Source organism: Lolium perenne, chromosome 3 (genome assembly GCF_019359855.2).
Source record: "Lolium perenne isolate Kyuss_39 chromosome 3, Kyuss_2.0, whole genome shotgun sequence".
NCBI lineage: Eukaryota > Viridiplantae > Streptophyta > Magnoliopsida > Poales > Poaceae > Lolium > Lolium perenne.
The window spans coordinates 127,628,528-127,644,732 of NC_067246.2; the positions used below are offsets into that span (position 1 = coordinate 127,628,528).

The 16,205-nt window shown below is 45.3% G+C and overlaps 1 protein-coding gene across 1 annotated transcript; it reads right to left on the minus strand.

Annotated features, from left to right (window-relative positions):
* Window positions 1-12,410: 12,410 nt before the first annotated feature.
* On the minus strand, window positions 12,411-13,824 carry LOC127342364 (uncharacterized). The gene is made up of 3 exons (XM_051368305.2): window positions 13,399-13,824; window positions 12,907-13,118; window positions 12,411-12,806 (listed from the first exon to the last, which is right to left on the minus strand). Exons 1-3 carry the CDS (start codon window positions 13,691-13,693, stop codon window positions 12,777-12,779), a joined length of 537 nt encoding a protein of 178 aa, XP_051224265.1. The 5' UTR covers window positions 13,694-13,824; the 3' UTR covers window positions 12,411-12,776.
* Window positions 13,825-16,205: the final 2,381 nt, after the last annotated feature.

The following is a 16,205-nucleotide window of genomic DNA, read 5'->3' on the forward strand; positions in this document are numbered from 1 at the left end:
CATGACTGATTGAGAGGAGGAAGGAAACCAAAGCCGGATGCAAGTAATTGAGCGAATTAGGTCGGATTACTCACTCTCTTGCTCGAAGCTACCAAACTCGTCGCCCCATATTCCAGGCCTTGACGGTACTGATCCATCTCCTCGTCCTCGGTCAGCACCTTCCCCATGGACACCTTCCCGATCTACATCGGCCCACTCGCCTTCTTCGTCCTCCGAGGTCTTCTCCTCCTCCAAGATCTCCTCCGTCGTGTCCGATTCGTCGTCGATCTTACAAGCGGAATTGCCCTCTGTACCGCGGTGCTTCGCGGGTTCTGCCTCAGGATGTAAGTGGCAGCGGCATCTAATGGGACCACATAAGCCGCCAGTGAAAAATCGATCAAACGGCCTATTCGAACGTCCGCCAAAGTTAGGTGGCGTATACTAACTTGCTGCTGCTGTTATACAAACCTCTGCTCTTGGAGACCCAACACTGTCTATAGGAATAGAAGCGTGCGTAGACATCACGATGTATGGCATAATAGGCATTGCTGGCGCGTGATAGGCTTGCAACGGTGCCAAAAAGTAGCTTCTTGTGACGGTAAAGCGCACGTCCGTTGGGAACCCCAAGAGGAAGGTGTGATGCGTACAGCAGCAAGTTTTCCCTCAGTAAGAAACCAAGGTTTATCGAACCAGCAGGAGATGAAGGCCACGCGAAAGTTGTTGGTGAAGGAGTGTAGTGTGGCACAACACCAGGGATTCCGGCGCCAACGTGAAACCTGCACAACACAATCAAGATACTTTGCCCCAACTTAACAGTGAGGTTGTCAATCTCACCGGCTTACTGTAAACAAAGGATTAAACGTATTGTGTGGAGAATAATGTTTGCTTGCAAAGAACAACAAAGAACAATGATTGCAGTAGGTTATATTTCAGATGTAAAAGAATGGACCGGGGTCCACAGTTTACTAGTGGTGTCTCTCCAATAAGATAAATAACATGTTGGGTGAACAAATTACAGTTGGACAATTGACAAATAGAGAGGGCATAACAATGCACATACATATCATGATGACTACTATGAGATTTACTTAGGGTATTACGACAAAGAACATAGACCGCTATCCAGCATGCATCTATGCCTAAAAAATCCACCTTCGGGTTAGCATCCGCACCCCTTCCAGTATCAAGTTGCAAACAACAGACAATTGCATTAAGTACTGTGCGTAATATAAACAATACAAATATCCTTATACAAGCATTGATGTTTTATCCCTAGTGGCAACAGCACATCCATAACTTAGAACTTTCTGTCACTGTCCCAGATTCAATGGAGGCATGAACCCACTATCGAGCATAAATACTCCCTCTTGGGGTTACAAGTATCAACTTGGCCAGAGCCTCTACTAGCAACGGAGAGCATGCATGATCATAAACAACACATATATGATAGATCAATAATCAACTTGACATAGTATTCCATATTCATCGGATCCCAACAAACACAACATGTAGCATTACAAATAGATGATCTTGATCATGATAAGCAGCTCACAAGATCTAAACATGATAGCACAAGAGGAGAAGATAACCATCTAGCTACTGCTATGGACCCATAGTCCAAGGATGAACTACTCACGCATCAGTCTGGAGGCGGACATGGTGATGTAGAGCCCTCCGGTGATGATTCCCCTCTCCGGCAGGGTGCCGGAAGAGATCTTCAGAATCCCCCCAGATGGGATTGACGGCGGCGGTGTCTCAGTAACTTTTCTCGTATTTTGGCTCTCGGTACTAGGGTTTTCGCGACGGAAGGATTATATAGGCGAAGGGGCAGAGTCGGGGGACGCCCGAGGGGCCCACCCCATATGGCGGCGCGACCATGGGTGGGGCCGCGCCCCCCTATGGTGTGGCCGCCTCGTGGCCCCTCTTCGTCTCCTCTTCGGTGTTCTGGAAGACTCCGTGGAAAATAAAACCGTGGGCTTTTGTTTCGTCCAATTCCGAGAATATTTCCTGTGTAGGATTTCTGAAACCAAAAATAGCAGAAAACAGGAACTGGCGCTTCGGCATCTTGTTAATAGGTTAGTGCCAGAAAATGCATAAAAATGATATAAAGTGTATATAAAACATGTGAGTATTGTCATAAAACTAGCATGGAACATAAGAAATTATAGATACGTTTGAGACGTATCAAGCATCCCCAAGCTTAGTTCCTACTCGCCCTCGAGTAGGTAAACGATAAAAAGGATAATTTCTGAAGTGACATGCTACTATCATAATCTTGATCAATACTATTGTAAAGCATATGAGATGAATGAAGTGATTCAAAGCAATGGTCTATAGTTTGTTAAGAAATAGATAATGACTAAACAACTGAATTATATAGCAAAGACTTTTCATGAATAGTACTTTCAAGACGAGCATCAACAAGTCTTGCATAAGAGTTAACTCATAAAGCACTAGATTCTTAATAGAAGGTTTTGAAGCAACACAAAGGAAGATTTAAGTTTCAGCAGTTGCTTTCAACTTTCAACATGTATATCTCATGGATAATTGTCAACACAAAGTAATATGATGAGTGCAAATAAGCAAGTATGTAAGAATCAATGCACACAGTTGACACAAGTGTTTGCTTCTAAGACAGAAAGAAGTAGGTAAACTGACTCAACATAAAGTAAAAGAAAGGCCCTTCGCAGAGGGAAGCAAGGATTACTCATGTGCTAGAGCTTTTTATTTTGAAAACATGGAAACAATTTTGTCAACGGTAGTAATAATTCATATGTGTTATGCATAAAACCTCCTATAAGTTGCAACCCTCATGCATCGAATACTAATAGTGCCCGCTCCTTGTCCTAATTAGCTCGGATTTCCATGGATTATCATTGCATTACATATGTTTTAACCAAGTGTCACAAAGGGGTACCTCTATGCCACCTGTACAAAGGTCCAAGGAGATAGATCGCATTTGATCTCTCAATTTTGATAGATCTCAACTTGAGGACATCCATACCGGGACAACATAGAAAACAGATAATGGACTCCTCTTTTATGCTTTAAGCATTCAACAACAGATAATATTCTCATAAGAGATTTGAGGATTAATGTCCAAGCTGAAACTTCCACCATGATACATGGCTTTGGTTGGCGGCCCAAAGTTCTTCTCTAACAATATGCATACTCAAACCATTTAACTCATGGCAAATCTCCCTTACTTTAGACAAGACGAACATGCATAGCAACTCACATGATATTCAACAAAGGTGTGACACGTTGATGGCGTCCCCAGAAACATGGTTACCGCACAACAAGTAACTTATAAGAACTAAGATACATAAGCGACATATTCTTTACTACAATAATTTTTTAGGCTACTTTTCCATGAGCTATGTATTGCAAAGACAAGGAATGAATTTTTTAAAGGTAGCACGCAAGCAATTTACTTTGGAATGGCAGAAAAATACCACATAGTAGGTAGTTATGGTGGACACAAATGGCATAGGTTTTGGCTCAAGGTTTTGGATGCACGAGAAGCATTCCCTCTCAGTACAAGGCTTTGGCTAGCAAGGTTGTTTGAAGCAAACACAAGTATGAACCGGTACAACAAAACTTACATAAGAACATCTTGCAAGCATTATAAGACTCTACACTATCTTCCTTGTTGCTCAAACACTTTTACCAGAAAATATCTAGACTTTAGAGAGACCAATCATGCAAACCAAATTTCAACAAGCTCTACGGTAGTTCTCCACTAATAGGTTTAAACCACATGATGCAAGAGCTTAAACATGATCTACTTGAGAGATCAAAACAATTGCAAAGTATCAAATTATTCAAGACAACATACCAATTATCACATGAAGCATTTTATGTTTCCAACCAAATAGCAATAAATGAAGCAGCTTTCAACTTTCGCCATGAACATTAAAAGTAAAACTAAGAACACCAGTGTTCAATATGAAAAAGCGGAGCGTGTCTTTCTCCCACACAAGGAATGCTAGGATCGACAGAATAAAAATATAGTTTCACTAGAGGTGACCTGATAAGTGGTTGATGAAGAAGGGGATGTATTGGGCATCCCCAAGCTTAGATGCTTGAGTCTTCTTGAAATATGCAGGGATGAACCACGGGGTCATCCCCAAGCTTAGACTTTTCACTCTTCTTGATCATATTATATCATCCTCCTCTCTTGATCCTTGAAAACTTCCTTCACACCAAACTCAAAACAATCTCATTAGAGGGTTAGTGCATAATCAAAAATTCACATGTTCAGCGAGGACACAATCATTCCCAACACTTCTGGAAATTATCCAAGGCTACTGAAATTTAATGGAGCAAAGAAATCCACTCAAACACAGTAAAGGAGGCAATGTGAAATAAAAGGAAGAATCTGTCAAAACTGAACAGTCCATAAAGACGATTTTTTTCGAGGCACTTAACATGCTCAGATGAAGAAGCTCAAATTTAATGAAAGTTGCGTACATATCTGAGGATTACTCATAAATTTTTACAGAATTTTTAGATTCCCCTACAGAGAGAACAGCTCAAATTCGTGACAGCTAAAAATCTGTTTCTGCACAGAAATCCAAATCTAGTATCAACTCTCTATCAAAGACTTTACTTGGCACAACAATGCAATAAAGTACAGATGCAAAGGTATTGCTACAGTAGTAACAAGCACCTTGACTCAAATATAAAACAAAATTGCAGAAATAAAATAATGGGTTGTCTCCCATAAGCGCTTTTTTTTAACGCCTTTTAGCTAGGCGCAGAAAGTGTAAATCAAGTAACATCAAGAGAAGAAGCATCAACATCATAATTTGTTCTAATAATAGAATCAAAAGGTATCTTCATTCTCTTTCTAGGGAAGTGTTCCATACATTTCTTAAGAGGGAATTGATATTTAATATTTCCTTCTTTCATATCAATAATAGCACCAACGGTTCGAAGAAAGGGTCTTCCCAAAATAATAGGACAAGATGCATTGCATTCAATATCCAAAACAACAAAATCAACGGGGACAAGGTTATTGTTAACCGTAATGTGAACATTGTCAATTCTCCCCAAAGGTTTCTTTATAGAATTATCAGCAAGATTAACATCCAAATAACAATATTTCAGTGGTGGCAAGTCAAGCATATCATAAAGTTTCTTAGGCATAACAGAAATACTTGCACCAAGATCACATAAAGCATTACAATCAAAATAATTGACCTTCATTTTAATGATGGGCTCCCAACCATCTCCCAACTTCCTATAATAGAAGCTTTAAGTTTTAATTCCTCTTCTCTAACTTTTATGAGAGCATTTGTAATATGTTTTGTAAAGGCCAAGTTTATAGCGCTAGCATTAGGACTTCTAGTAAGTTTTTGCAAGAACTTAATAACTTCAGAGATATGAAAATTATCAAAATCAAAACCATTATGATCTAAAGCAATGGGATCATTGTCCCCAATACTCTGAAAATTTTCAGCACTTTTATCACAAACAGTTTCAGCAGTTTCAGGCAATTTTGCATGCTTTGTATTAGAAGTAGAAACATTGCCAACACCAATTATTTTACCATTGATAGTAGGAGGTTTAGCAACATGTGAAGCATCAACATTACTAGTGGTGGTAATAGTCCAAACTTTAGCTACATTATTCTCTTTAGCAAGTTTTTCTTCTCTTTCCCACCTAGCATGCAATTCAGCCATCATTCTAATATTGTCATTAATTCGAACTTGGATAGCGTTTGCTGTAGCAAATGACTTAATATCTTTAGTTTCATTAGGCATAACTTTCAGTTTTAAAAGATCAACATCAGCAGCAAGACTATCAACCTTAGAAGCAAGAACATCAATTTTACCAAGCTTTTTCTCAACAGATTTGTTGAAAGCAGTTTGTGTACTAATAAATTCTTTAAGCATGACTTCAAGACCAGAGGGTACACTCCTACTATTGTTGTAATAATTACCATAAGAATTACCATAACCGTTACTATTATTACAAGGATATGGCCTATAGTTGTTACCAAAATTATTCCTATAAGCATTGTTGTTGAAATTATTATTTTTAATGAAGTTCACATCAACATGCTCTTCTTGAGCAACCAATGAAGCTAAAGGAACATTATTAGGATCAACGTGAGATCTACCATTAACAAGCATAGACATAATAACATCTATCTTATCACTCAAGGAGGAGGTTTCTTCAACAGAATTTACCTTCTTACCTTGAGGAGTCCTTTCAGTGTGCCATTCAGAGTAGTTGATCATCATACCATCAAGAAGCTTTGTTGCAGCACCCAAATTGATGGACATAAAAGTACCTCCAGCAGCTGAATCCAATAGGTTCCTTGAAGAATTTTTTTATCCTGCATAAAAGGTTTGGATGATCATCCAAGTAGTTAGTCCATGGGTAGGGCAATTCTTTACTAAAGATTTCATTCTTTCCCATGCTTGGGCAACATGTACATTATCCAATTGCTTAAAATTCATAATGCTACTTCTCAAAGATATAATTTTAGCAGGAGGATAATATCTTCCAATGAAAGCATCTTTACATTTAGTCCATGAATCAATACTATTCTTAGGCAAAGATAGCAACCAATCTTTAGCTCTTCCTCTTAAGGAGAAAGGAAACAATTTCAGTTTTATAATGTCCCCATCTACATCCTTATACAATTGCATTTCACAAAGTTCAATAAAACTATTAAGATGGGCAGCAGCATCATCAGTATTAACACCAGAAAATTGCTCTCTCATAACAAGATTTAGTAAAGCAGGTTTAATTTCATAAAATTCTTTTGTAGAAGCAGGTGGAGCAATAGGAGTGCATATGAAATCATTATTATTGGTGCTAGTGAAATCACACAACTTAGTGTTCTCAGGAGTATTCATTTTAACAATAATAAAAATAAGTAAAGAAAACCGAATTAAGTAAAGTAAAACAAGTAATTAATTTTTGTGTGTTTTTGATATAAAGAAAGCAAACAAGACAGAAAATAAAATAAAGCAAGACAATAAACAAAGTAAAGAGATTGGGTGTGAGAGATTCCCCTTGCAGCGTGTCTTGATCTCCCCGGCAACGGCGCCAGAAAAGTAGCTGCTGGCGCGTGACAGGGCTTGCAACGGTGCCAAAAAGTAGCTTCTTGTGACGGTAAAGCACACGTCCGTTGGGAACCCCAAGAGGAAGGTGTGATGCGTACAGCAGCAAGTTTTTCCTAAGTAAGAAACCAAGGTTTATCGAAGCAGTAGGAGATGAAGGCCACGTGAAGGTTGTTGGTGAAGGAGTGTAGTGCGGCGCAACACCAGGGATTACGGCGCCAACGTGGAACCTGCACAACACAATCAAGATACTTTGCCCCAACTTAATAGTGAGGTTGTAAATCTCACTGGCTTGCTGTAAACAAAGGATTAAATGTATGGTGTGGAGAATAATGTTTGCTTGCAAAGAACAACAGAGAACAATGATTGCAGTAGGTTGTATTTCAGATGTAAAAGAATAGACCGGGGTCCACAGTTCACTAGTGGTGTCTCTCCAATAAGATAAATAACATGTTGGGTGAACAAATTACAGTTGGGCAATTGACAAATAGAGAGGGCATAACAATGCACATACATATCATGATGACTACTATGAGATTTACTTAGGGCATTACGACAAAGAACATAGACCGCTATCCAGCATGCATCTATGCCTAAAAAGTCCACCTTCGGGTTAGCATCCACACCCCTTCCAGTATTAAGTTGCAAACAACAGACAATTGCATTAAGTACTGTGCGTAATGTAAACAATACAAATATCCTTAGACAAGCATTGATGTTTTATCCCTAGTGGCAACAGCACATCCATAACCTTAGAACTTTCTGTCACTGTCCCAGATTCAATGGAGGCATGAACCCACTATCGAGCATAAATACTTCCTCTTGGAGTTACAAGTATCAACTTGGCCAGAGCCTCTACTAGCAACGGAGAGCATGCAAGATCATAAACAACACATATATGATAGATTGATAATCAACTTGACATAGTATTCCATATTCATCGGATCCCAACAAACACAACATGTAGCATTACAAATAGATGATCTTGATCATGATAGGCAGCTCACAAGATCTAACATGATGGCACAAGAGGAGAAGACAACCATCTAGCTACTGCTATGTACTCATAGTCCATGGATGAACTACTCACACATCAGTCCAGAGGCGATCATGGTGATGAAGAGTCCTCCGGGAGATGATTCCCCTCTCCGGCACGGTGCCGGAGGCGATCTCCTGAATCCCCCGAGATGGGATTGGCGGCGGCGGCGTCTCTGGAACTATTTCCGTATCGTGGCTCTCGGTGATAGGGTTTTCGCGACGGAGAGTTTAAGTAGGCGGAAGGGCATGGTCGGTGGAGGCAGGAGGGCCCCACACCATAGGGCGGCGCGGGCCCACCCTTGGCCGCGCGGCCCTGTGGTCTGAGCGCCTCGTCGCCCCACTTCGTATCCTCTTCGGTCTTCTGGAAGCTCCGTGGAAAAATAAGACCCTGGGCGTTGATTTCGTCCAATTCCGAGAATATTTCCTTTGTAGGATTTCTGAAACCAAAAACAACAGAAAACAGGAACTGGCGCTTCGGCATCTCGTTAATAGGTTAGTGCCGGAAAATGCATAATAATGACATAAAGTGTGTATAAAACATGTGAGTATCATCATAAAAGTAGTATGGAACATAAGAAATTATAGATACGTTTGAGACGTATCATGTACCCCTCCCCATTAACAAAGACCTACATGGAGCCCTTGACGCGGTCTAGGAAACGACACTGGAATTGCACCCTCACCGGCAGCTTAAAGAGCGATAGCTCGTCGACATGAACATGCCTTCCAACCATGTGAGCGCGGCCTTCAGCGCCTCCACCGATCTAAGTGGCTTGGGTACCCCCTCAAGCTGAACCCACACCTTCTACAAAACCACAGAGGGTTTTGGCTCAAGGAAATCCTCACGGATGTTCGCGTCACGCTGCTTGATCAGCAGGTAAAGTCTGCTGCTACTCGTGCAGATCCTCAGTGTCTCCATTGACGGGAACTCCACCAAGATCTTGGTTTCCGACACCATAGCCACGTTCGAGTCCCATGTTTCGCTCAGGATGTGCTTGAGCTCCACCTCCAGTTCACTGACCGACAGAGGGTTATCCTTGAAGCTGATCACCGCTGGGAAGATCACCGGGGTGGCCCTCTCCTCCACTAGCACCGGATCCATCTCCAGGCAGTAGAAGCCGTAGCCAGCGAAGGCATGTCCCATATGGTCTGTAGCCGGAGCGTGTTGCCCTTGGACGGAAAATTGGCCGAGACATGGCCCTCGGTCTTGCACAAGACGCACAGCGGCTCGAATGTGCACGCCGCCTAGAAATGCCACGTGCGCCCGCACTTGAAGCATTCCCCGTCGATGTTCTCCGCCGAGAGCACCTCCTCGAGCTCCTTGGAATTGGCTGCCGACCCAGCCACCTTGCTTCCTGGCTGCTTCTTCCCCTTCTCCAGCCCGCTCTGGCTCGACCCCCCCCCCCCCCGAGGATCCCGAGCCGCGCGTTGTTCTGGCTCAAGCGCCCTCGCCCCAGCCGCAACCTCTTTCTTCTTGTTTCTACGGTCTTCCCTCTTCTGCTGCTCCTTCCACCATGGCGGCGGCGCCCCCCAGGGGCCGTCACCTTGCCCCTGCCCCTGGCCTTGTCCACCTCTGCGCTGGCTCGCTTGCCCCCGCTCCTGCAGGAACCTCCTCCCCCCTCGTGACGCCTCCCCTCCCCCCGAGAGACCTTCTCGTAGCTCCTCTTGTTGGATCTCAAGTCACCTTTCCCACGATCCATGGCTACCACCTCCGCGAAGGGCCGAGAGAGAGGCGGTTGATCTGGGATGCAGGGGAGGAATCAAAAATCTCCTTTGCACCACCGCACCTCCCTTCCAGTGGCTGGAAAATTTAAAAGTGGATCACGCGACCCCTTCGGCATCCACAACCACACACTTGGCCTCACTGACCGTTCCCCTGGCACAAGCCATGATGGGCTAGCAGGCCCCGCAAATGGGCCAGCGAGGGAGATGCCCAACTCGGTAGGGTCAGGTCAGCCCAGCTCAACCAAAGAAGCGACCGAGTCAGCTTCGGAAGCGAGCGGCCCAACAGACGAATTGGGCCCTAGTCCCGCAGCCAGCAAGGCCCACGGTGCCTGGTCGGGACGGACATCCCCAACCCTTGGAGAACCGCCGCCAGCAGTCGTAGTCGCCGGGAACTTGGCCGCTTCCCTTGACGAAATAGCACCTGACCGGCCTCCTCCGTTCGCATCGGCCACGCCCGCCCCGCAGAGCCGCGGCTTGGTCCTCTTCTCCCAGATCGAGAACCAAAGGAGGAAAAGCGAGAACCTCCACCCCCTCCCCCCCAGCGTGAATGGTGTGTGGCGACGACCGTGGCGGAGAGAGCCCCTAGCTCTTCTGCCCTGGCGATGAAACCCTTCATCGTCGCCACCGCCGGCGGCCTTCTCGAGGTGTCCTTGGACTCAGAGGTGCCCCGAAGCTCCTCCTCACATGAATCCCACGATTCCTCACCTTCACTCTGCTCCTCCTCCGACCGGTCAGTGAGGGCCCAAAACCTACCGCTGAACCTGATGGGGTCCTTCGCTGAAGCCCGTCGCGTTGGAGCCAGAGAACTGAGCGTCTTGACCGGCGCCGACCAAGACTCCCTGATACGTCCAATTTGCATCACTATTTTGTATCATAATTTGCTGTTATTCATTGATATATTTCATATTTGGACACAATACTTATGTTATTTCATCTATTTTGCATGTTTCATCATTATTGGAGGATCAAGCACCGGAGCCAGGATTCTGCTGGAAAAAGCACTGTCAGAACGCAATATTTCGGAAGATCAACTGTGGAAGGAAATTATACCAAAAATCCTATTTTTCCAGATGACGAAGGAAGCCAGAAGGGGGAGCTGAGAAGACCCAAGGTGGGGCCAGACCACAGGCCGGCGCGGCCCATGGCCTGGCCGCGCCACCTTGTGGTGTGGGGGCCCCACAGCCCCTTTCGCCTCCTTTTCTTCGCGAAATCCTTCGTCCCGAAAACCTAAGCCACAGAGGGTACCTCACGGAGAGTTACAGCCGTCTCTGCGGGGCGGAGAACACCAGAGAGAAAAGAGCTCTCCGGCGGGCTGAGATCCGCCGGGGAAATTCCCTCCGGTAGGGGGAAATCGACGCCATCGTCACCGTCATCGAGCTGGACATCATCTCCATCACCATCATCATCATCTCCACCATCATCACCGCCGTCTCCACCGCTGGACATCGTCACCGCCGTAGCAATTTGGGTTTGATCTTGATTGTTTGATAGGGGAAACTCTCCCGGTATCGATTTCTACTTGTTGTTGATGCTATTGAGTGAAACCATTGAACCAAGGTTTATGTTCAGATTGTTATTCATCATCATATCACCTCTGATCATGTTCCATATGATGTCTCGTGAGTAGTTCGTTTAGTTCTTGAGGACATGGGTGAAGTCTAACTGTTAGTAGTGGACTATGGTTGGGTAATATTCAATGTTATGATATTTAAGTTATGGTGTTATTCTTCTAGTGGTGTCATGTGAACGTCGACTACATGACACTTCACCTTTATGGGCCTAGGGGAATGCATCTTGTACTCGTTTGCCAATTGCGGGGTTGCCGGAGTGACAGAAACCTAAACCCCCGTTGGTATATCGATGCAGGAGGGATAGCAGGATCTCAAAGTTTAAGGCTGTGGTTAGATTTATTCTTAATTACTTTCTTGTAGTTGCGGATGCCTGCAAGGGGTATAATCACAAGTATGTATTAGTCCTAGGAAGGGCGGTACATTAGCATAGGTTCACCCACACAGCACTTATCATAACAATGAAGATTATTTAGCCGTATGTAGCGAAAGCACTAGACTAAAATCCCGTGTGTCCTCGAGAACGTTTGGTCATTATAAGTAAACAACCCGGCTTGTCCTTTGTGCTAAAAAGGATTGGGCCACTCGCTTCAATTGTTACTCTCGCACTTTACTTACTCGTACTTTATTCAACTGTTACATCAAAACCCCCTGAATACTTGTCTGTGAGCATTTACAGTGAATCCTTCATCGAAACTGCTTGTCAACACCTTCTGCTCCTCGTTGGGATCGACATTCTTACTTATCGAAGATACTACGATACACCCCCTATACTTGTGGGTCATCACTCCCCAGTCGCCAGACCGTCGCCCTCGAGACCTCGGCTCTCAGACCATACCATCGCTCCCACGATCTGGTTAGAGAGTTTTTCTCATGTGTCTATCTCTATTTTACTAATTTTCAAATAAAATATTCAAAAATTTGGGGTTTAGTAAGCGGATTTGCCAGGGTTCGAAGCCTGCTGGCCTCCTACTGTCAAGGGTATAATGGCTGATAGTACCATTCACGCTTGAGCTCCACGTAACATAACACACGAACACCTTTGTAACATTAGAGCAGTTTCCCTCATGACCGGAATAGTCTTTGTCACTCCAAGAAAACAAGTAGAGACCAAGCGACTGTAATCTTGACCCGACAGTGGCCATCAACATCGCATTCACTCTCAGTTAGGCCGCCTCGTTCGGGAGTGAACACGACAGCACATCTACTTTCACTAGCATCTACTGAAACTGTCATGTTATTATGGACATTTACTGAAACAACACGCCTTGATAGATCAAGGTTCCCATCTTGATCCAGCGGTGGATTCCTTCCATCTCGAAAATCAAGCAACACAAGTTCATCATGAGAGGAGCCATCGTGGCAAAGAACTTTTCCAGCGAAATCCCTAGGCCATGACCCACGGATAATTTGGATCCTGCAATCAATCATCGTATTTATGAGTAAAAAACCATGATGGCGCAACGAATCAGCCCCACCTAAGCAGGGAAAACGAAATCAAAAGGGGAAATGCATACATTTTTTGTAATGATTTGGCAGTTATCCCTCTTGCGATTGAAGAGAATGTTGCGTCTGTGATCCACAGCGTCTCGGATATCAACCATGCCATAGACATGAAGTGGCCACCTGAGTTTTGCCTTCTCGACTTTGATGGAGTAGACTTGCAAGGCGGTTACGGCCCAAGCATCGACGGAGGTATCGTATGTACTGACCATGGAACTCAACTCCGCTGCATACGTCATCCAAGCAAGCAAAGTGTGTGTTAAGAGAGATAGGTCATTGTGTGACATCCGATGCATCGATCGTTTCAGACCAGAAGAAGAAACAGAATAATTTCTTCGTTAAAAGGAAAATGACCCAGAAAACCGATTTTTTTTTCTTCAGAAGGAAAGGATGAATGCTATTAAATTAGATTTTCCATGATTGCCAAAGAGGAAGAAAGCTAAGCAGGCAGCAAGTAATTAGGCTGATTAAACTAGACGGCTGATTAAATTAGACAAGTGACTCACTCTCTTGATCGAAGCTACCAAACCTGTGAACGTATCCAAATTCCCAGTCTTGACGGTAATTATCCATCTCCTCCTCCTCGGACAACAGCTTCCACTCAATCTGCCGATCTATCTCGGCCCACCTGGCTCTTTCTTCCTCTGTGACATCCTCGAGCTCCGTGATCTGCTCGTCATCCGTGATCTCGTCGCCCTCCCAGATCTCCTCCGTCGTGGCTGATTCGCCATCGGAATTTCCCTCCGTACGAGTACGCTTCTCGAATTCTCCCCCGCCGGCGGCCTCTCCGTCGGTTACCATCTCCAAAGGTGGCGCTCAATCGATCTGCTCCTCTTCTTTTTCCCACCGCGTGGTGGAGTTGTAATTTGAGAGGCCCTGTCTAGGGTTTCTTTCTCTTATTTTTTGGATATAAGAACTGACAGCCGCGCGGTACGCAACTTATACATGGGTGCCGTACCCCGTGCCTTTCTCAAAAAAAAAAGAATGAAGGGAAAATCTAAAGAAAAGCGTCTCATAGCGGAGGCTCCTCACCGACGGGGCGTGAAGGTGGCAGAAACACGACAATTTCATGGCTGGCCCTCACCGACGGGGAACACGCTGTAACGACGGCGTGTATGGTCTATCGAACCAGAGACAAGCGGGGCAGTTTGGTCTTTGGTCGTGGGTCTTATTTGGCAGGGCAAAATGTAAAGACCCAAAGTAATGTGGGGCAAAAGGTAGAGTACAATGTAAAGAAGGGCAAATCGTAAAGTCCTAAGTAAGTAGTGGCAAAAAGTGAAATTTCCCGACCGAATACCACCCGATCCAACAAAATTCAGGCATAAGGTGCACTATTATATTCGCCGCCGGAGCCTTCCGAAACTTATCACTCTAGCAAGATGAAGAAGTACCGCTCTCATGAAGGTCACCATCTTTGCAAAAGAAAAACCCTAGGATATTGAAGCCAAGCAAGCAATCCCCATGCCCCCCCCCCCCCCCCGAACCTGCAAGATCCGCTGCATGGCTGCGGCAGAGATCGCCGGCCTCCATGCCTCCCCAACACACCATTGAGACTGGGTGACAGATCGTCATACCCACCACACCATCCTCATGTCGATCATCTTCGGCGAAGAAGAAGGCGGCCTCCGCCATCAAAACCCCGGGCTGCTGCCCCAAGCGTCCTTGTGCCGCAGGAGACGCCCAGGAGCACCACCTCGCGCCGTCCGAAGGCGGGGAGATGCAACAGGTCTTCCAGCACACATCAAAAACCTGGCCACTGCCTACTGGCCATCGCCGCCAGCCACCGCTGCCGTGCCATCGCTTGAGAAAAGTGGAGCGGTATGTACAAGACCTGCGTCGCAGATCAAGTCGCCACCGTCCACCCACCCTCCTCCACCAGCGTCGAAGAAGGTGCATCGACAAATTGCCAGTGATGAGCAGGCATCACCACGCCTGAAGCGGCAACCGAGGCCAAGGGAGTTGTGCCAAACAGTTCACCCTACAGGGGAGCAGTGGATTACCACGACCTCGGCAGCGGAGCCCGTAGGTGCCAAGCCGCGCCCGCACGAGACACAAAGGCAAAGCCCATCCATAAGGCAGAGTAGGAGTGGCAGGGCCTCCATGGGGAGGAACATCCGCGCGACTTGGCCTTCGGCTGACGACCAGGCCTCAAACGGAAGGCAGCGCATCCGCGCGCACCAGCGGCATCACGGCGGAGCAGAGCATGGCGTCGACATCTCCGAGGCCTAGGGGCCAGGCCACGCAGCGGGGTACGAACTAGGCCGCCCGCCATGGAGGCCGAGCCGCGCACAAATGCACTCAGCAGCCGCCGCCGAAGGCAGGGGGCCTCGGCGCGCGCACAGGGGCAGCAACATGGCTCCATGGACGAGCACGCTCGCGTGACGGCAGAGCGACGGTGGTGTGGAGCGCTTGGCAGGCTGTCTAGGTCGTGTCCTTGGCTTTCGATTTGGGGACGGATTTATGGTGAGGAGTTGGATTTTGGGTGAGAAAATCGGAGGAGACCCCCGCCGCCACCGTCCTCCATTGAACAGCCTCCTCCGGTGGCAAGGGCTGAGGGGGAGGTGCGGAGGCCGGTTCTTGGCTGGCGGTGTTGGGGCGCCTCGGTATCGCCCGAGAGACCCGGAGGCGTTAGGGTTTCGTCAGCCGTCCTCCATCATGGATGGTTAAATGTATGGACGTCTGGTTGGGTTTCATCAGCTCACGCATGCATGGATGGTTAAATGCATCGAGACATGAACGTAGGAAACCATAAGCACAAGCTTAGCAACTTGCTACATACTACCTCCATCCCAAGGCTTAAGGCTTATATTTTTTGGAAAAGTCAAAGAAAGTAAAGTTTGACCAAAATTTTAAAATAATCTATCAATAAATATGATATTTTGTACATAGCACATGAAAATATATTTCATTATATATCTAATAATATCAATTTTGTATTTGAATGTTAATGATTTTTTATAAAAACTTAGTCAAACTTAACAGAGTTTGACTTTCTGAAAAATATATAGGCCTTAAGCCTTGGGATGGAGGTAGTATTTCTATTATGTATCGATACTTCTAGCATGCACAAATAATTTAGGTTCTAAATTCAGTATAATTATTTCTCCTAATACTTGTAGCTTATAAAATATTGACATCCAAATTAAATACAAGAGTCGCAAAAAATCAAAGCAATTATACGTCAATTATCATTTAACTCAAATTAATTATTAATTCAATAATTCAGGTTATGACAAGTTACCCAACTTTAGAAACCTCACAAGGGTGGCGAGACCCTATTGTTGTTTGCCTGGAATTATCAACCAACATGTGT